At 38.6% G+C, this 22,639-nt stretch overlaps 1 protein-coding gene across 3 annotated transcripts in view; it reads right to left on the bottom strand.

Annotated features, from left to right (window-relative positions):
• The window catches only part of KCNQ1 (potassium voltage-gated channel subfamily Q member 1), a 353,917-nt gene that overhangs the window by 254,118 nt on the left and 77,160 nt on the right, over nt 1-22,639 (bottom strand). For all 3 annotated transcript variants that reach the window (XM_082057566.1, XM_082057567.1, XM_082057568.1), the window contains exons 3-6: nt 6,980-7,106; nt 5,179-5,257; nt 4,094-4,190; nt 2,992-3,132 (exon numbers count right to left, since the gene is read on the bottom strand). In XM_082057566.1, coding sequence (XP_081913692.1) covers nt 2,992-3,132; nt 4,094-4,190; nt 5,179-5,257; nt 6,980-7,106 — 444 coding nt within the window. The remainder of the gene's footprint in view (nt 1-2,991; nt 3,133-4,093; nt 4,191-5,178; nt 5,258-6,979; nt 7,107-22,639) is intronic.

Genomic DNA, 22,639 nt, shown 5'->3' with positions numbered 1-22,639 from the left:
GGGAATGGTGGGGGGAAGAAAAAAACCCATGAAAACTAAGCAAACAAACAAAGAGACAACAAGAAGAGACAGAGAGCCAATAACATTCCCTGAAGGTGGTCATTATTGGCAGATTTGGTGAGAACATTTAGCATTTTAATTTTTTTAATATATTTTTTTAATTCTTGTTTTTATTGTCCAGAATTTATACTAGGTCTTTAAAACTTTAAGTCCGGACATGAAGGGTAACATAAGCAGAGAAATTTTGAATACTTCCACTAGGTAGCTGAAAGATGCATCATGTTACTTGTATTTTACTTGCAAATATTAAACTTGCCTTTTGAAAGACGTACAGATATGCAGACATTGGCAGAATTACTTATAGAACATGTGCTGCATTCAAAACCAGCAATAATACAGACAAATCTTTATACCACAAGGTAACCTTAGGTTTCTTCAAAAAGCTCATAAACTTGAATGGCAAACAGCTACAGCCCAGAGTTCTCAAAGGAAATTCAAATAAAGCCCAGGAGGCCAATTTACATATGGAAATGGAAAAGCAATATAGATTTATAAATAACAACAATGACAATGAAGAACATTTAATTAGAAGTTATGCACCCTATGGGTATGGCTATAGTCAAGAAAGCACAGTAATATAAAAGTATCCAATCCCAGATGCCGTTTAGTTGTGGTAACACAAACCTTTTATATGGTTTCCTTTATGCTATGCTACATATTCTATTTGCCGCTGCCCAAAGAACCAGTATAGCAGTGCAGACATACACTCAGATAAAAAAAGTGCAATGGTGTAGAGTGAGAAAGGCAGTGTGCAAATGTTACCAAGTGCTTTTCTTTTAGAAATATTCTCTGCTACATAAGGTAAGTCAGTCCTGCAGCACTTTCAGAGAAGTGAGATCAGAGACAGCGCCAGACAGGAAGAATATTACAGTATCAAATCATCAGATATTGATGGACCTGAATCCATTTCAGTTTTGTTTTGCCAAATTCTTTTAGCAATTAGCACTAGTATCTCCATTTAGAGTAGAACTAGAACATTAAATTATATTTTTAATATTAAAGAAATTACATTTTTGGATTCATTGAATGCAGTATCACAGTTACAGTGGCATGCTGCAACTTAATAGAAGTTATAACAGAGAAAGAATATTATCATAATTAAATCTATTGATTAAATAAGTTTGTTGTAATTAGAAAGACAAAATTACTGGCATGACTATTAAATGAGCGATAATTCTCTGAAAGGACAATATTTCAATATCCTGACAGATCGTATTGATTCTAAGTTAAGTTTTACTGTATTTTCAGTAAGCCAGTCTGGTCTGTCACATATTCAATTTTTAATGCCAACGCCAATGACAGCATGTGTTCTTAAATGTAGCCACATCTGCCACTGTTAGTTACTGAATCATCTGACCCTTGTATCAGAAAATGCCACAATGACATTAAAGCTACTTGCCAGAAAGCCAATCCCTTGTGCCACACAGCGAGGTTTCTGATCCTCAGAGGGGCTGTATCTAACCATGGCAGACGGCAAGAGGAAAGGACTCTGCAGCAGATCTTAGTAGCAACCTAAAGAGAACCTCTTGGATTCAAAAAAGGCTACATGAGTATTTCAGCACCAAGAGACCTGCAATAGACTTGCTCATCAATAGATCCTTCCTTCCTCAAACAGCAACTGTTACTGTTTGTAGGGAGAAGAGTGTATAAGCACACATGCATACAAAGGTTTATTAAAAATATTTATCAAAAAAATATATTTTATTAGTAAAATAGAGGTCTTAGTCCTATCATTCTTGTAAGACTTACTAGTAGTCTTATTTTTAAAGAAAAAAGAAACAATGCCGTTTGTTTTAAAAAACAGAGAGAAGACTCCAGAAGATCAGCACATTTTGAAAATGCAAGCATGGAATCATTAGTGATGCCTATGCATTTTAAAGATCTGTAGCACCTAATGATGACAGTCTGTTATATTAAGCTACATACAATTAAAGCAGATTAAAAAAAAAAAAAAAGGTCATTGCTTAAATGTTAAAGGATAAGGAAAAACAGCTTCCAAAAACTACCTTTCTCTAAACTGTAATAGGAAAAGGAAACGGAAACAATTACAGACAGGAAATCCCAGAACAGCACAGCCAAACTAATATTTGCATATCATGTGACAAAAGAGATGGAATTGTTACTAGAAGAAGCAACGAAATTAAAATGTTTACTAAAATATAAGCCCAGAATAGAGCTGCCAAACTAATAAGTACATACAATAAACTAAAATAGGGAGACAACCACCACTAGCAACAGCAAGAAAGCAGAACTCTATTAGAACTCCAGTTACATCTACAAAGTGTGGCAGCACCTCAGAGAAACCTGAGAAATCTCTGAAGAGAATGGTGTGTCGATATAGCACAGACAAATATCACAAAAGGATACTAAGCAATGTAATAAACTTTAAAACAGTCCTGTGCCTGGATTTCTAAAGTGTCTCAGATGCTCCTTGTTCTGGAATTAGTCCATTTTGAATAAAGAGGGAATTATTGTCCCAGGCTGAACTGCAAACCATAGATATCTGTTTGTTTGTTCTCAAAATAAAGGACAGATAAAAAAACCCAAACACATACACAAAAAAAGCCTCAGAACACTAGCCCTGATTTAGCAAGATTCTAACCACCTTAAAAGGTTGAACCTTACCATGAGAAAAGTAGCAAGTAGTAATCACTACAACAGAATGGAAGACAAGATAAATAAGAACATGTGTCTCTACCTCTCATATACATAATTTGATCACTTTGAATCACGTAACACTAAGAACACCAAATAAAATCACTGATCATCTACAGTATTTTCTTAGTTCCATAGAACTACAAAACCAGGAATTGTATTGAAGCAAGAAGAGGTCATTTCAATAGTGCTGTTCTAGCTCCATTCTTGTTTGAACTTTACTCCACACTTGAAGATGTTAAGTACTTCTAGTACACGTGAAATTGCTATACTTACTACTCCCCACCACAGGGCATCTGCATAGCTGCCAAACTCTGTTTCTCCAGAATCATTTACAGCATCTTTTTCAGCCAGGTACACAAAATACGAAGAAAAAATCAGGCCCAGAAATCCAATGTAGAGTGTAGTTATCAGTTCCTGCAAAGAGAGTCAAAATAAGGGCATTATGATATTGTTGAGACACTTAAATTACCTATCATTGATGGTTTTTAAAAGATAAATGGAACAGAAGAATGTAATTCCAGCAATTAATAAACATTGACACTGACTGTTGGCTATGCAAATTAACAAGAATCCATTGAGCTCAGCGGTGAAAGAATTTACACCATAGCTAATGACTTGGTTCAGCACATTTCGAACAGAGTCAAAACAACCTCCTCACTTGCAAGCATAGAATCATTTTGGTTGGAAGAAACCCTAAAGATCATCAAGTCCAACCATAACCTAACTCTGGCACTAAACCATGTCCCTAAGAACCTCTTCTACATGTCTTTTAAACACCTCCAGGGATGGTGACTCCACCACTTCCCTGAGCAGCCTGTTCCAATGCCTGACAACACTTTCCAGGAAGAAATTTTTCCTAATATCCAATCTAAACCTCCCCTGGCAACTTGAGGCCACTTCTCATCCTATCATTTGCTACTCAGGAGAACAGACCAACACCCTCCATTCTACAGCCTCCTTTCAGGTAGCTGTAGAGGTCTCCCATGAGTCTCTGTTTCTCCAGGCAATGACTCATTAACCTTTTGGTCACCAAAAAGCAATGAGGTAACTTCTTCAGACAGTGCTGCATTCAATACAACTTTGGAATTTAGATACATATTTTTAAAAATATTCACGCTACTTTTCAGAAGTATCTTTTTTCTGTGGTTCAGTCCAACTACAAGACAAAAGTTTGCCAAATGGGAGGTGAATATTTTTCATCTTTCAGGAACTTTTTGTTCCTTGAACAAGGCAGAACAACCGTACTTTGTTAAATGACTGCCTGCCTCCAAACTAAATATATTTAACACCATCATCACGTCTGCATGCATGCTGTTCTGAATATAAGGAGTTTTGCAGCAACTATTATGCTATTCCCCAGACTACTCAAACTTACTTGTCTGTGTATGAACACTACTGATCCCAACAGCCTCCACGTACCACCCTGACGGTCAACATGCAGCATTCGTAAAATCTGCAGAAAACGGATGCCCCTGGAACACAATTTTTAAATGAATGAAGAGACTAAAGATACAAGAGAAGAAACAGAGGCAGAGAAGGGAAGATTATCTCTTCCAAAAGACCGTTTTAAGAGAGACACACAGTATTTTATGTTAGACTTTGCAGTCTGTCTCTCTCCATTCCATTCACCCATCTGCCATCCTGTTTGCTATGCTGGCAGCATGGGGACATTGCACAGTAAAAGGACAGGCCTTTGTACACATGGCTAGTAAGGGTAACTCAAGGACTTAGGAATTTTGGACACAAACTGAACACTCTAGAATCCATTCGTCAACTCGTATTTGACCTGTTCGCCAGGATGGGAAACAACGTACAAAAAACACCATACAGAAACGGCTAACTAAGGATCTGAACTCCTCATATTTGAGGAATTTTACAGGCAACTTGAACTAGACAGTCCAATAATATCTTAAAATATTCTTCTTATGAAAGTAACTGCAATCCTAGAGCATCGCTGCAGCTAGTGCGCAGAGCACAGTACATGGCCATGTACTCTCTCATTCAAGAAAACCAAGTGGTGTGACCCTCCTGAGCACAAGGTGGATTCAGTCTATCAGGAATTCACAACCACTAACCCCAGGCATTTTATGAACAAACAGCTTGAAGACATCAGAGGTACAAAGCATGAAAGAGTTGCTTTAAAACAGAGCCAAAAAAGTAAAATAGGATTTGGGTAGAACCCACCTAGCTGGCAAAAGGAGGTGGGAGTGTGTACACCTCTATCCCCACCAGACATAAATGCATTATGACCAAACACCACACACAAAATGTTATTTCTCCTATGCTAACAGGATGATTGTTTCACCCCCATACATGATTGGTGATCTGCTCTGTTACATGACTCCAAAGTCATGACTTGTTTTCTCCTGCAAAAATTGAAACAGGAGGTTAAAAAAAGGGAAAAAAAAAAAAAACAACAAAACCTTGGTCAGACAGCACTATTTCATTGTATAGAATTACCTGATAGCTGAGGTTGCAAAGACTTGACCTTTAGAGCCCACACAAAGAACTATCATGGAAGCAACAACTACAATTAAATCTGGAAAACAAAAATCAATTGAAAAAACGAGTTATCAGCAATAATTCTGCAAGACTGTTACTAGAACCAACGCAAATATTACTTTAACAATTTGAACAGTCACCCCAAATTAAGATTTTTATTTATATCAAGAGATCTCTATTGTAACATATGAAGAAAATACAATTGTGTGATATGATAGAAAGGTTTTACTGGGATAGGTCTAAGATGGCCACATTCTAGATGAATGATGAGTTATACGAATTACTGTAAAGCAGCCTGGAATCCCTATTATAATTAGCTATAATGCATTAGGAATTTCAGTAGTTTCTATCTGTTATCTTATTTTCACTGCTGTTTTAGACAGTATTTTATCCATTGAGAGTGGTTTGGGGGTTTATTTCATATAAGACAATTGCCTTACTATTATTTCATTTGTCCAGGTCTGATAAGGGAGAGAAAAATTGGAATTAGTTTATGAGTCTAATGTAGTTTAAGTCAGTCCTCACCCCAGGACTGTACTCTAAATCTCACTGCCCCAGGCCTAGTTAATTTTGGAAAGGATCTCTGTATTTTGGAGAAGGAAACAGCGCTTGATATGTATCTGTGAAAGTGGAACTTTTTTTTGCGTTCCAATCTGAAATAAATTGGATGATGTTTCAGAACCCCTAGTGTTCTATGACTTACGAGAAATGGATTGTGGACAGAGTGCAAAGACGCAGTCAAAGCCATTTTATAGTTGCAGTCACATCTGAGATACTGTTATTATTTATATATATGCACAGAGAAGCTAAACTAAACTATTTAATGGTTATAAAAATGCCCAGGTACAAAATTTTGTAATTTATATTCAGCAAAACTGTAGCGAGTTTATGAAAAACTATACACTCTACTCAACAACAAAGTTCTGAGTAGTGGAAAAAACTATGTCATGGAACAAGAATTACTATGCTTGTATAACAATACTTCTCTTCCAAAATCTGGTTTGTTTAATCCATCTATATTTTAAGTGCTTCAGGACAAGGGTCTTTACATATTTCCCTTAATACTGGCTAACGAAATACAGACTGATTTTGGATTATTATGTTTCTTTCAGTGAAATTATTAAATGTATGACAAGCATTCTAAAAAAAACCTCATGGCTTGTGACATATATGAAATATATGAGTGTAATTTCTAAGAACACTGAAATCACATTAGGAAGCCAACTGCAGTGAACATCAAGGGCAATCAGGTGCCAAGTTCCAAATGCATCACTGAAAAAACATATTTTAATCCAATAGATACACAAAGTAACTACAGGGCATCTATCATGTTCCACTATGCAGTATATAGCTCAATTAGAGTGCAAAATAAATGCATAATAAATTATTCAAATGACTGCTGGGAAAAAGAAAGGTCATTCAGTATCTTAAAAAAATACAGTTGTAGCTATTGTACAGTGTCTGGGATTCTGAGGTCACAGGAGACAGGACTATGGCCAAGACTTATTTCTGGCAAAGCTTCAGATCGCTTGTGAAAAGAAAACACTCTGCTCTTCTGGAAAAACAAATCAAGCTACATTTGTTCTCAGATGACAGTGCCATGGATTCCTGAAAGGAAATTCAGATCCACATTTACTCTAATGACAAGAGCTCTTGCCCTAACTTGGCTTCAAGTACTACAGAAATTCCACTCCTCAGAACTTTCAAGGACAAGTTTTACTCATTGTTTACATCAACTCTGCAAGCTGTACATACTCACCAATGATTGAAATAGGCTTCCTAGCAAAACGAAGCCTTCCCCATACTCCAACATATTTACTGCGGCATCCTGCTGACCATAACCGAACCACGTATTCTGTTCCAAAGAATACCACTAATACAATTTCCTAAAAGAAACAAGACAGGGAACTAGGTTAATTTTCTATTGCGTGTCTTCCACCTTTTTTCAGAATGTAATAAAAAAAAATGCTAAAATAAAATGTAAAATTTGGAAGGTAAGAAGAAATCAAATATACCAAAAATATCTAAAGTAACATAGGAAAACCTGTAAGAGTAAAGAAAGAAAAGATTAAGAGCAAGTTTAAATACTTTAATTGCATGCAGTTTGGCTTGTCTACACGTACTAAAACTGAAAACCATTCTGTGTGATTCACTTGGTTTAATTCAAACAAAAGGTTTCCTGACAGAGCCAAAGAAAACAAGCAGAGTCTGTACTCAGAAGATGAGTATTTTACTAGCGTATTTCATTTCAGGAAGAGGTGGGCTTCACATTCCATTTACCGTATCAGCTTAGCCTCCCTCTTATTTATACTTTTTTCATCTTCCTTTAATCTCACATGGACTGAAAGAAGATTTCTAGTACCCATTACCGCCAGGTCAGTCTCCAGGTGCACTGAAAACACAGCGAGATCTCAAGCACGCCTGTCCTACCCTCTTGTCAACAATTAGAGACTTCAGCAGAAACATAAGTCGAGTCCTGAAACACCACCAGTATCAAGCTACATGTTAAGCACAGACCTACGCTAAAGTATGACTTTGGAAATGCCTACAAAGTGACAGATGTAAGAGGCATCTGACATTCTTGTTGATTAGACAGAGGTACAATTATGTCCATTTTGGAACTTGTTCGATGTGCAGCTAAACCTTGCTGTTCTACAGACCAGCTGAGCACTGCACACCCAGCGTAGTGTCCTCAAGTATCAGGGAGCTGCAATACCTCCTTGTTGCCCAACTTGATTAATAATTGCTCATATTCTCTACCAGAGCCAACAGCAAAACCTACTAATGGGAACGGTAACAGTGGCTTCTCATCAAAAACAAACACCACATGGTATATGGAAAGAATAAAGCAAAGAAACCAATCATAAGGTATCACAGTTACATAGGACAATTCAGATTAAGAGAATAAACTGCTTATTTCATAGAGAGATTTAATACAAAGAGCTACTGCAGAGAAGATGACACGCTGCTGAACATTTTATCCAGTCTCTTCACGTGTCTGCATGGTTCACTGCTGTTTTTCATAACAGACTGGCAAATGGGACTCAAGATGGTACCTATGGTTATTTTCTAAATTAACTGAAATAACCAGGATACAAACCTAGCCCAGTCAAGATAAATGGGAGCCATATTATTAGCTTCAAAAATGCATGAGACATTGCCTGAATACTGAGTAAAATAATAGGCCTGTATACAGCAAAAAGAGGGCAAAAAAAATGTCATGCATCAGTTGACTTTGCTATAATTTTTGTGGCTCTAAAACACCAGCCTTCTGGTGGCCTAACAAACTGTTCATCTCATGGCACTACAGTGTTGAAGTTCAACTCTGTGACACTTCTAGGAAAGCCGGGAGAACATTAGCCAGGACTTGTTCCATTAGTTTTCACAATCTCATAAGCTGTGTAAGATGTCAGACGCAGCAGAACAGCTATCGCAATTGTTTAGAGTCACTTGTATTCCAGTTAGATTTTCAAGATACACTGAAACTGTCCAGAGCATTGGTTGTAATAAACATGAAGGTAAGACACTTCAACCCAGCCAAGAATCTTTACTACAGCTTCATTCTGAAAGGATCCACCAGAAGCCTTCACTTTTTTTTATTTGGATTATTAGTAAATATTTTTAAATAAAATAAAGCCATAATAAATGTCATAAATCTAAAGAAACAGCATCTGCGGCAGACACTTTAAGCCTGTGTCTTATGAAGGAAACTTTGAACACAAATTAAAATCTCCCTTTGCCCAGTTTCACCTTATGTCATTTACAAACCTAGAGTGAATAGCAAAATTATGAGCACTGCTTTACATGAGGTGCTGTTGATTTGTCAAAGCAAAATTAAGCATCAGAGGCCATATTTTCTAGGCAGCTGGTCATACTCGTTTCACAGCCTTGGTCAATAAACTCTAATATCCAAATACTCTTCTGTATGCAGAAGGCTAGTACATGTCCCTTCATCACTGCCACAGAGGAAACTCCCTTAACAAAATACAATAGCAACCATACAGGGAGCAAAAACTCTCCTTCATTCAAAGTAACTAATTTGAGGAAGGGATGTATGGCCTCATATCATATGTGACAGCACAGATACTGTTCAGATATCCCTAAAGGCATTCACCAGAAGCAAAACAAAGCATTACCTTGGTAGGCAAAGAAAAATCCAAGGAAAAGTTAATGTTTTAGCACAATGAAACCACAAACAGCACTCTGAGCAGGCACCGTGGCCTTGTCAGGATCACAGTTTCAGTTTTGTAGCAAGAAGGTAGGAAGTGAAAGCCCGGATTGTGCTTTAAGGCAGCGTGTATTCTCTGCGTAGGGCATTTGCATCGGAGTTGCGCGCCTATGTTTTCTAAAGGCTGTCCCTGGTTCATTGGTAAGAGGCACAACGGCAAGTATGCAAATGGGGGCTGTGCCCAAGACAATGCGACAGCCACGCAGTCAATGGTTACTGTCACCCAGCGCTTTGCGTGACATGCAGACAAGCTCAGAGAACATTGATTGTCCTATAGACTCCGATGACTGGAGGGAACGACCAGTCGGCTTACACCAAGACACATTTTTCACTCCTGACGTTTTGATAAAGGCTTATTGACCTAAATGAGACCCAAGTTATTCAGGGAACATCGGGGGTGAAAGTGCACAAGCTGTTCTTCATGGTCATACACAAAAACTCCAGGTATCCATTAGCAACTGGCAAATTCCCCCTCCCCTACCCGAGGCTGTGTGACAAACAGAAGTGTTTTTAATATCTTGCATTGCATAAGTCTAATAAGTAGTCTCCTGGGGGTGGGGGAGGCTGACAAATTTATGTTGGTACACGCTTATATTAGTGGCCAGAAAGTTGCAGACAACAAGGAGAAAGTACATTAGAAAATTATGTCTCCTGAGCTACTAAAATATTGCCTATATTTTCCCAATTAACAGGTTAACATAAAACTTTACATTAACTAGAAGGATGCCAACCTGACCGTTAGTTCATTTATGCTGGTGATAAATTGGGCTAATCCCATTTAACAGGAGTTACCCTGGCAGACAGCAGCAAAGCCTCACACCAAAGAATTTCAGCAAATCTGAGTTCTACCACAAATTCATTTGGTCCATTGTTTCTTTGATACTTTCTCCCAAAGTGTACCTACTAAGTACACTGTATGAAAGGTTGTGTTTCTCACAATGAATCAGCTAGGCTGGAACATGGCTTAGGAAGGCAACATAGGAAAACAGAAGGATAAAGTGCTGAGCAGACAGAGAAAAAGTAAAGAAAGAGTGAAAGAAAAAACAAAGCAACATTCAGCACAAGGGGAAAAAAATACAGAGAAGATAACTGCTTGTTAGACACTAGTGGGAGTGAGAATTAAAGCCCAGTAGAGAAGTTTTCTTGGTTAAAATTATGGACAGACAAGAACTGCACTGTGTAAAGACCTACTCAACCCTATGTAACTTAATTGTGATCTCTTCTCTACCAGGTGAAAACAGAAATACAACACTGAGATAAAACACTTATACTGACACGGTAAAAAGAGCCCTCTGGGACCTAAGTTGTGTACCTTCACACTGTGGGTGTACAGAAGCCTTCTTGCTTAAAAGGAGAGACTTTGTTCTTTTAATTATTGATTTGTACATGGTACCCTCACTTTTGCCATCCTTTCTGCTCAGCCCAGGCATACACTTAATGCTGTATCATCATATCTTCTCAGCCACATAATCCCAACACAGCTAAGTACCAGAGGAACTCCGGATAAAAAGGTAAAGAACGTGAGATACACATGTAGGTCACCTATCAGTATCAGTAACTCTCCAGCTGTGAGCAACTTCTCATATGTAAATTCACAACACTTTCAACAAAAAGGAACAGGTAGACATGACTAGTGTAACAAGCCTTAGGCATTTCTACTGTGGTACAGTGCTTGGTGAACCTACAATAGATCTCCAGGCAGACATTTAGCAGATGCCAGGGAATGAAATGTTTCTCATAAAGACCAGCAAAGGAGCCTGAGTTCTCACTGGTGCATTGGTGCAGGAGTGGAGTCAGCTTGTGGGATCTATTTCAGAAGTCTCACAACAGATTTTTCCGTGCATCTCACTACTCACTTTCACAATTTTGACATGGAAATAGAAGCACCTTGATCAGGTACTACATGAACAGCTTTGGGAACCGCCTCAAGTATAATGAAAGAGCCATCCAAACAAAGAAATCATCCTCAGCCCGGGACAGGTATGTCATAACTTAATCATCTTGCTAAAGTACAGCTCTTGTCAACTGACGAAGGAACTTAGGCAGGATCCATAGTAACACAGTCCCCTGACAAACATACCTATACTACCTATCATAACAGCCCATATCTCCACAGTTCCCATGGATTAATCACAGTTTCATAATAAGCCCACACAAGGAACACACGGAGTAGGGCTCAAAGAACAACAGTGATGAAAGCCCATGTATGAGGTTTAACTTACACTGAAGAACTGGACATGCTATGCGTAAGGACACTTTAACAACTACCTTCACAAACTTCAGAATGCCATTAGGCAAAAGAATGAGAAAGTCCCATCAGAGGACAACACGGAAAAGTTACTTATTGAAAGGACTGTAACTGAAATGAAGGAGGAACCAGACTTGATCAGCTGTGTGACTGGAGAGTCAGATTGATAAAAACAAATACACACAAGTATATTAGCAAAATGAATATCTGTTTTATTTTGCTAATAAACACAGCTTGAAAAGCCCTTCTTTTACCACTGAATTGGAAGAGCTGCAATACAATGTTGGAAGGCACCCAACATCCACACTACGAGATAATGTGCAGTAGCAACTCCAAAAGGAAGGAAAGAGTCCCTAAACTTGGCTGAAGAGGTTTTTAAGCAATTAGACAGATTAACAGGTTGGGGGAAAAAACCCACAATAAAACCCTGACATAGAATGGATCACGACACCATAACAACAGCTATTTAACAGATAAAGAAATTGTCTCTGGAGGCTGAGAAAGCATTTGCATAGAGAATATATTTGCCAAGGCTCTGCCTGCAGACCTCAAAGCTGTAACTGGTCATGGAGCATCACATAAGTCCATGCAGCCATTTGATGTGGGAGTATTAGATGAGGTTATGTGAAACCTGATATGAATAAGAATGCCTCTACTCTGAGTCTAGATTTCTTTCAATGAACTCCATAAGCATAAGAGGTAAAATACTCGTTTTAGAACAGAGGCACAGCATATCATTATGTTATGTTGATTGGATACTGAAAACCAAAAATCAAAGACAACATACAATTTATTCCATCTACCATAGAGATGGCTGTCATGAGAGAAAAGGGAGATAACAAGCACAAGAAAACAAGAGGCACTAATGAGGAGGCTGACTTTAAGCTTCATAAGCACACACTTATTGTATTGTAAGAATTTCCTCCCACCCCAACATTTTACTGGGAATGTGACTCCTACCCATTTCTGCCTTATCACAAGCTCTATTGCTTTATCGTCATTGGATGGATCAACCACATTATTCCCATGACTATTTGAAATCTGGCTTATTTCAGATTCTAGCTTTAAGGACGATTCTAGCTTTAAGGATGAATTCCTCTAAATGAGGAAATAAGCTCTCCCATAGTTTACATAGGGATTGCATGCCAACCAGCATTACCTCGGCTGTAAGATTCCTGTGGCACTATTGCACCAATAACTATTTGTGAGTCAAGGCAACACAAGAGCTCTGCCACAGACCTACTGTGCCAACAGGAAAGTGGAGCACTAACCTCTTTGCAATCTCAGGCACCAGTAGTGGAGCGAGGACACTACTAAAAGTTTCATTCAGAGGCTGTGACAAGGAGGACTCTGAAGGAGCCAAGAGAGGGGACAACAGATCTGCTGATGCTAAAGCAAAGTGATGAATGAGGCACTTGCCATCAACCAAGGACTGTGGAGCTGGACTGGGCAACACAGAAACAGGCTCAGCATCTTCACGAGCAGGGATGCACCATACCCTCTACTGCCACGGAAAGGTCAAAAAGAGCAAGAATGTGTCTCACACGTGGGGCAATAGGTTGCATTTACATTCGGAGAAGGGCAGCATGCAGAAACTGAACCAGGCTACAAGTTAGTTCAGAGAGAGCTGGGGTCCCCTTCCCAGCACACTGTTCACCTGACACATAAGGGCTCGCAAAATGCCTCAGACAGCACTTGTGTACAGCCCCAGCAGGGTATGCAAATCAACAGCAGCGAAGGCAACTGTTTCTTTTAATCTCGCTCACTTTGTATAGAGAGGCCCCTCTTTGTTCTGTTGAGAAAGGCAGGATTTTTTCCTGAAAGCTGTACTGTGTTTTCTAAGATACACAAAACAGCAAAATCAGATGGCCTAGGCAAACAGACAGACACCAAGCTCAATAAAGTAAAAATTCCAACTTGATGAAGTACTGATGATAAATAAAAAGATAAATGGTTTTTCATATTTCTAAACTCTTACTGAGCAACAGCAAGTGCCGAAAGTGCTATTTAGGATTGGGGATTTTTCTCCCCCTACTTAATCTCCTCACTTCCAAAGACCTTGTAAATTGCATCTTTTCAAGTGAAAAATAATAATACCTTTTAAAAATATGTTTCAAGCCAGAACACTTGGTGTTCTTTCCTTTCAAAAGCCTAGTATCATTTGCTAAAATTATTTCTCAAGCATATTTGGGACCAAATGATTAACTAGACAACAGAAAACAAAAAACATGGTATCAGCATCACATTTCTATCTTGAAAGGCTCAAAATTAATCCTAGGAAGTTACTGGACATCATTAAAGTCCTCTTATTAATGTTTTTAATTAAGATGAAATAATATCTACATGTTAATGTTCTGACAAAAAGAGATGCCTACTAGGAGACAGAACAGTTGATTGTGCTGAAGCTTTTCTGTTTTCCTTTAACCGGTGCCAATAGCACAGAACAATAGCGCTGGGACCAATAAAGAATACTACTGGACTTCAATTTTGGGTTGAGTTTTTCCAAAGGCTCCAAGCAACTAAATCCTATTGAATTTCAATAGGAGTCGGACACCTAATTCCCTTAGGTGCATTTAAAAAGCCTTCAATTGATTTCCTTAGCTCTCTTCTCGCTAGAGGTTTCAGCCAAAACCAAATGCAGGGAGTTGAAATTTTGCCACTGACTACAAAAGGCCTCAGATATCAGCAGAGTAACTTTGCACGCTGTCCTGGTTTCAGCTGGGAGAGAGTTAATTTTCTTCCTAGTAGCCGGTATAGTGCTGTGTTTTGGATTTACAATGAGTTGTTGTTAAGTAGTCAAGAACTTTTCAGCTTCTCACACAGTGCCAGGTGCACAGCCAGGACAGCTGACCCAAAGTGGCCAAAGGGATATTCCATACTGTATGACACCATGCTCATTATATATTTAGTGGGAGAAAGAAGGGAATGGAGGATGTTCAGAGTTATGGTGTTTGTCTTCCCAAGTAACCATTACGTGTGATGGAGCCCGGCTTTCCTGGAGATGGTTGAACACCTGCCTGCTGAGGCAAGTGGTAAATGAATTCCTTGTTTTCCTTTACCTATTTAACTGCCTTTATCTCAGCCCATGAGTTTACTCTTCTGATTCTCTCCCCCATCACACCAGGGGGGAGTGAGCGAGTGGCTGCGTGGTGCTTAGTCGTCGGCTGGTGGTAACCCAGGACACACATGAAGGTCTCAGAGCACATCTAGAGCTTTCCTCACCATCACCCCTGCACAAGTCTCTTCCTAATGCAGCTTTCTTTAGCTTTTGAGCTTAGTTGCTGATGATATCCACCAGGAATTTACAGAATCTAAGCTGGGCTTGCACATTTAGTTTACAATACTTGTTTTACTGTGGAGTTCTCCCCATCACAAAGTATGCTAAAGAACTAGACTTTATACAGAAAGTAGTGAGCAAGAGAAAGGAAGTGTCAACATGCTAACACTGGTCAAAAATGATTAAAAAAAACATACTCCTTTCTGTTTATTTCATGAACCTCTTATTTAGGGCTTCATAAAAATCTCAAGAAGGAATTCTTACAGGAATTCTCCTTCAAAGTGAAAAAAGCTCTGGCTCCTACCCAGTGCAGCATATGCTTAATTTTATATCTCACTGAATTCAAAAGAACTATTCACCTACTTAAGATTAAGCACACATACACAGTTCACAGAGATGTAGACTCATTCATTAGTACATACAACATGGCAATACAAGTAGAAAGGAACTGTTGCAGACCATTTAAAAAAAAAATTCAGTCTAAGCCAAGCAGTCTATATTTTTATATTACAAAGAACTTTTCATATTTACACTATTTATACAGTGGCTACTTTCCCTGATCTGATTATTTTTACCCTGTCAAGTATCTTATTGCATGCTTTTTATCAAATAACCTTCCTCACTCATTTTTAATAAAGCTATTTCATATCCACTGTGTCCTACATTGAGCAGTTAATAAATCTTCCCTTTACTCCACAGCTACCATGGAATTTCTTGGGGGATTTCACGAAGAGACTGTATATGCCTGGTGTTTTCCAGCTCTAAATGACAGGGCAATAAAAGCTATTGTGTCTTCCAGCAAACTGTGTTTCTCTTATGCCCTTAGACTATCACTGTTACAACACTATTCCTTTCAGAGAAAAAAATAAATACTATAGGGTATCTCTTACCTGAAAGTAGAACCACACAACAGAAGAATCCAGCCATTATCAGCCCAGCTTAACCTGCAATAGCTTCACTTTGTGTACTTAAAAGTGATGGTAGATGTGATGGCCAAGGTCTGGTCACCTGCCATACAGTTTGGTAACAGCAACACTTGAAATCTAGTGGTTTCAGACATACTAGTGTACTTTTTTGCTTGAGGACACACTATGATAGCAGCCAGGAAGCAAAAATACATTTTAAAACATAAGTTAGAAAGATAACTGATGAAAAAATATTTTTGTTCTACTGGTTTTGAAAAGTGGAAAATAACTTTTAGTTTTCTCTGAATATTCATTTATCCTCCTTACTCATCTCTCTTTGTTAGAAAAGGGCAGAAGAAAAGAGGAAAAGGTCTGGTAAGGATGGGAAGTTATAAACCTCTAGTCTTCCATTACCTTTTACATTAAATCAATGTTTGCTTTTGAAAAATGGTGTTTTTCAACAGTCATATTTTACACAAACTTCAGGCAGGTTTCACTTTATATTTAAATTGTAGTGATTTTTTTTTCTTTTATTGTGTAGAGTTTTTAAACACAAGATACATGTCAGCAGAATAATCTGCAGATTTAAGGCATGAAAGGGAACACATTTTCTACTTCATTATAAAAAGAACTACATTACTCTCTCTTATAAACTTATGAAACAGGACTGTAAGAAAATAAGCTTTGATGGAATTAATTTTCCTTTTTAATTGTTTCTCTTGCCCTTTATGGTCACCAAGTGACCAAGGGCACCTCCATTCCCACTCTGCGGTAAACCTGACCTCTGCAGCTTTACTAGTTCTTCGAGCGTCTTGCTCCTCCAAAGCTGACAGCACTGCATTTGCACCATCTTAACATTACCCACAGCCCAGGTATTCTGACCTACGAAGATGTCCCAACTTAAGGGCACTATCCTTAGTCCAAACAAAGGAGAAAACACGCTTGCAAGCTGTAGCAATGCCTCTCTTTGTTCCCTGTGTAGGCAAGAGTCAGGAAGATTGAAAGGAGAGATCAGAGCCTGACTTGCTGTTCAGCTACAGGTTTCTCATAGGTCTTTGATCGAACCACATGCAGCCTTTAACTCCATCCCAAAGCAGTGAAACCGACTACTCTCACCACCCTCTCCCACACAAATGCACCAAGACACTGAGATGATAGCACTGTGGATGGAAGTACAGCTGGATATGCACAGCAACATCATGAGGCCCCCATATCTAAATCCCATGAGCTATTATGAGCTATTTGAACAACTTGCTCCTGCAAAAGCAAGTACAGGGTATGCCAAAGAGGAACTCTTTCTAGTGAAGTTCTAACTTCTTAACTCTCTTGTGTAGACAAGACATCCCCCTGCCAGCCCAGCCCTCCCTCCAAGAAGGGAGTTACGAAATGGTACTGCGTGCTAGACAGCCTTGCTTCAGGATTCTCAGCTCAACCCTTACAGCTCCTCAATGCTGTTTTCAGCTTTACAGGACCCTCTCTGGGATATGTTATGTATTCTGCAAGTAAGACATTTCCAGAAGAGGTCACCAAAAGTGAGACATTACCTCAACTTCCACATATACTCATGACATCCTCTTTTTCTAGAAGGACCATGTTTTCAAAATTCATCCTCCAAAGGTAAGATTTCTGGCCTGAGCAATGACCATGCTTTTCAGTTAACTGTTTAGCAAGAACTACATCTTAAATGGACTAACACTGGTTCAACCACCTCCAGATAACAAAGGGACAAAGAAGATTTTCTTTTTTCCCAGATGGACAGGACAGCAGTGCAGGATGGAGTCGTCAAGTTCTGAAACAAAATCCTGTGTGGTTAGAAGTGGGGCATTCCTTTCACACACCTGGGCAACCACCGCTCAGTTACCGGTATCAGGCTGAGCGTCGATAAGAGTTCAAGTGCCGTATTTCTGTTTGACACTACCATAAACACAACCTGCTTTTGCCTCAACATATTTGAGCTCTCTCCCAGGGCTGCTCCAGGGAATACACATCACGCTCTTCCACACAGCTGCAAAAACAGTCACACACTAAACCTGTAGTCCAGGCACTTAATACTCCTCACAGGAAGACACATGTGCTAGTTTAAGCAAATAAAAAACCTCTCAGATGCCATATGTACACAGTCCATTCAGTCAGCATTTTACGTTTGCCTCCAAAATTTGTAAAGGAGGAGAGGAGAATTATTTGACATGCAAAATAAACCTAACCAAAGGCAACAAAGTCAGCATTTTCAGCTAAGTGCCAAATACATTCCACATACTGAAGGAAAGTAGTTTCCTCCCGGTGCCAATTTCCTGTGCCTATTCCAATCAGTGAGCATTACACAGTTGCCACTATCATTCAGCGCATCAGGATTACAGCATACCAAAATTGGAAGTTAATTTATATCAACCAAAGCACATGAGTAACTCAGTCCAAACTCTCCTTAGAGCTTTGATAATGTTCCAAACAGACCAAACGTAACCTACATTTGCAAAATGAAGATATAAGCCAAATCTCTCTGAAGTTGCATACACCATTAACCAAGCTACCGTTATGTGCAAAGACTTATATTTTTACTTGGATTCATGTTTCTTTCAGTTTGGGGTCCAAAATAAATAAATGGTGCAACAGAGGCAGCTCTTTGCAGAATTCAAAGTTACGAAAGGAGAACTCCAGCTTTGTGAAACTCCCTTCACTCACTATCACCTTTCCCCTGCTCCCTTTACAAATAAAGGACAAGTGCACTATTCATTGCTGGAAGAAAAAATTCTTAGAAAAGCCATGGCCTTCTCAGTGGCAGCTGGTCTGAGCTTCAAGATATCAAATACCTCAGGAAACTAACAGGCATTATAAGGAATGAATTTAACAAAAGAAAACCCAAACTGATACTTGGCAGAACTCAGCAACACTGTACTCCAAAACTCTTTGGAAAAGGAGAGACCTTATAAAAGCAATGCCTAGGACATGTCAAGAGTAAACTAAAAGCTCTGCAGCAGTACACAGGCTACCATGCCCCTGATAGAGCAAGTAAAAGACACCCAGTCAGAAGATTCTCCTCTGTGGAACGGTACTTGAAGAGGGAAAAACAACCGCAATTTAAAGGAAGGGGCACAAGGAACATGGTTTAGAGACAGAGGAGCCTTTCCTGTGCTGAAATATTGGGCAATGCAGGATTTAGATTTAGAGTCCACTTTGAAATATTTGTTATTAGAAGAACCAAAGCACTGGTTATGTTTTTGAAATGTATTAACATATCAGAACATCCAACTGGTACCAGTGCAGCAGGACTTTTTATTATTGCATTACTATTGCACTGATTTTTCTACAGCTTGAGGCACATCCACTCTTCATGTGAGCTGTACTTCCAGGTGATTCATGGTACAACGTTTTCTAGGAATACTTGAATTTTCTAGGATCTTCTCTTTGATTTGAGATTTACTGTTGCCTAAATTAGTAATTAAACTAAACATATCTTTGGAAGTGTCCAATTTCCAAACATTTTTCCCAATATCTTATGTGATAAAGCAAATGGCAGTCTTACTCCACAGCTAGACAAATTCCGTCAATAATTATACATATTTTTTTAATGTCAAAAGATCATCCCTTTTTTCAGTCCTCCCTTTACATCGTCTCTGCAGTTCACAACAGTCAGTTCCAAAAAGCTGTTTTTCATATGCCTGTCTGGTTTAAGCCTCTCAAGATCCCATTGTGTCATATGTGATTTTAATAAAAACTCCAAGTCTAGTCTGGACAACAGAGGTCTTACTGCCAAACAAGAGAGCTAAGATTACCCACTGCACCAAAGATGTTCATTCCACCCAAAAAGATACTTGTTCAGCAACAGAGGAACTAGTAAGAACTGAAAATCATATCAGTTGTCTTAACAGAAATAAAGTAAGCAAGAGGTTACATTAAAAAAAGGTGACTCCTTGCTTTAAAGCAGGGGTGTCAAACTCATTTTCACCAGGGGCCACATCAGCCTTGCAGTTGCCTTCGGAGGGCCAAATGTAATTTTAGGACAGTTACATTTATACATGTATAATACATATACATGTAGTGCACATACTACTCCTACATTATTTATACAGTCCTAAAATTACATTTGGACCTTTAAAGGCAACCGCAAGGCTGATGTGGCCCCTGGTGAAAATGAGTTTGACACCCCTGCTTTAAAGCTACTCAACCCTATTTACTAACCCAATACGCAAGCCACCACTCTATGTGACGAACAACTGAAATATCAGACATTTTTTGTTATTACTGAGAGGTGATAATGTTATTTACAATGTAAAGCACTATTTTAAAGCAATATTTTCTGAGTATGCAAAATAAATAATTACCACACTAAGTTCTTTTCTAGGAATAACAGGGAGGGGGGAAAAAAAGGGAGCCCTGATGCACAACAACCAAATACTGATACATGAATAGTGCATGTAAAGAGATTGGGTTACATCCTTTTTTTTAATGGCTTTACAAAAGAAATAATATCTCAAGTGGCCAAGTCATATAGAAATGATCAATTTTCAAATTGCTGGCCTTACAGATCTTACAGAAGGAAGAAGCTACTTAAACTGCAGTTCAGTTTGGAGAGTTTTCTAGTTTTCTTAAAGCATCAGTGAAGGTGGCTAAAGTACAGAACCTGGGGTCAGAAGCCTGTCCTCCTCTGCTGAAGGAAGCAAGGCAGCAAAATCAAACTCACCCATTTGGCGAGTGGATGAAACAAGTGGGTCTGTCATGCTTGGATACTAAAAAATACTTTAATGACAACCTCATGTTTCCCCTCTCCTGAACACATAACACATTGCACATGTAACTTTGTACAAAAGTGTCAATTGCTAATACTGTTCAGGGTGTAATTAATAACAATTACATTACACTAGAAAAGCATATAAGGGACTGCTTTTTGTGCAATGTGCATTTCCTCATCAGCTGGATGGCAAAAGAAAACCTACCAGACATGCAAGTATGATACAGCTGTGTCCCATAACTGGGTATTTGAATATTTATAAACTATTGCACTTGGGACACTAAGGCTGGTGATATGACTGCATGTTTTAATAAGTCAATCAATAAAGCTTTCCTCATTAGAAATCTGACCCTAGCATGTTATATCCAAGAATTCTGTTATCATGAACTATATTACTTGTCCCAAATGGCATACTGTTAAAGCCAGAAACATTGTGCCTATTTAAACAGTATGTTTTATGGTATTCAGAAAGTGGCAAAAACTCTCTGCTAATACTATCTGTGGTTTCACACCTTTTGAATAATAGTAATGAATATTTCACGCTATGGAGACATGAAGGGTGTTCATGTTGCATGCTAAATCACTCTGAAGAACACTATGAAAGCTGTCTTCTTAAACACTTTGCCCACAGCCTGTACATAATCCACATTCTCTCTTAAATGAATTTGATTATTTATGTTTAGGAAGACAGTAAACAATGGTGGTTGTAAAATAAGCAATCAGTGCTCAGTGCAGCACCGAGTAGTTACTACCACGCAACTCCTAGTATTGCTATAAGAAGTCATGTTTCATTGCTTCATTCTTAGGCATAGTGTTAAACATGAGTACGTTTATTTAACATGGAGAACAGGGTGAACAAGTTTTGAGGAGGGGGGAAAAAAAAAATAATCTATCGCAAACCAGAGGTATTTATATACTAACTGGCTATTGCACTGTTTTCCATGGAAATTGCAGCTGCATTAGACTTGGCACCAGCTGAAGACTACTTTTGGACACCTTAACAACATTTAAGAAGTTCCTTTTAACTTTGCTTCATGTTCTGTGGTTCCTTCTACTCTTTAAAGTAGGGAAAACAGGTTGGGGTTTTTTTTCAACCTTCAACTTTTTTTACTGTTAAAATAAATACAAAGATAAGTTGGTTAGAATTCAAGCTCAAAGGAACCCCACTGAAGTATTTATTCCTCTTTGAGAGCCAAGAAGCTCCTCTTTTGCTCAGGTTGTACCTCTCACTGTTGTTCAGTACATTGTGCAACTCTGCCTGTGAGCCAACACAATCATAGGACCCAGTGATAAAAGAAGCTATTCAGAGTTTTGGCAAGAAGAATATTTCTGACATTTTGTTTCATCTGGATCACGGGATTAGACTTGGTCTCAAGGCTTTAGCGCTAAGCTGCCTGTGCTACATCATACGAAGCTGATTTCTGACACCTCTTTCACTGTATATCACTTTATACTTGAATATTCCCATCCAAGTAAAGGGATGACCCTGGAAGCAAACCACAGTTTACAACAAACAAGCACAGTTGAACCTATCTGCTGAAAAGGGAAGATTACACTCTGACACCACATATATCTAAGTATTGAGCCACATAATCAGCAATTTATGCATTTTAAAAGCAAAATACAAACAAAAGCCTGCATATATGCCGACATCAGAAATGTAATGGTACCGTATTACAAGCACCAGCTAAACTCTTAAAAACCTCTGTGACCACCGCACATGATTTATTTCAAGCATGTTCATAACTACAAAACAATTACACAAACAACACCAGTAGTAATACTGGTTAACTAAGTTAGTACTAACTGGGTGGCTAGAAAGTGACGTCATGGAGAATGAAAACTCCAAGTTCTTGAATAGGGTAAACAGGCATGGCATTTTCTATAATTAATGGAAACCAGCACATACAAAAGAAAAATTCAATCTCAAGTGTCCTAGGCACCTTAAGATGTAAAAAAACTACGCTTTGGGGAATGCCTGCCCTTTTCCATGAAGGGAAAGTCTATGCAACTGGCTTAGACTACCTAAACCTAA

Source organism: Streptopelia decaocto (genome assembly GCF_964273445.1).
Source record: "Streptopelia decaocto genome assembly, chromosome: 7".
Lineage (NCBI taxonomy): Eukaryota > Metazoa > Chordata > Aves > Columbiformes > Columbidae > Streptopelia > Streptopelia decaocto.
Note: the sequence above shows the minus strand (reverse complement) of the source record. Positions and strands in the feature narration are given on the sequence as shown.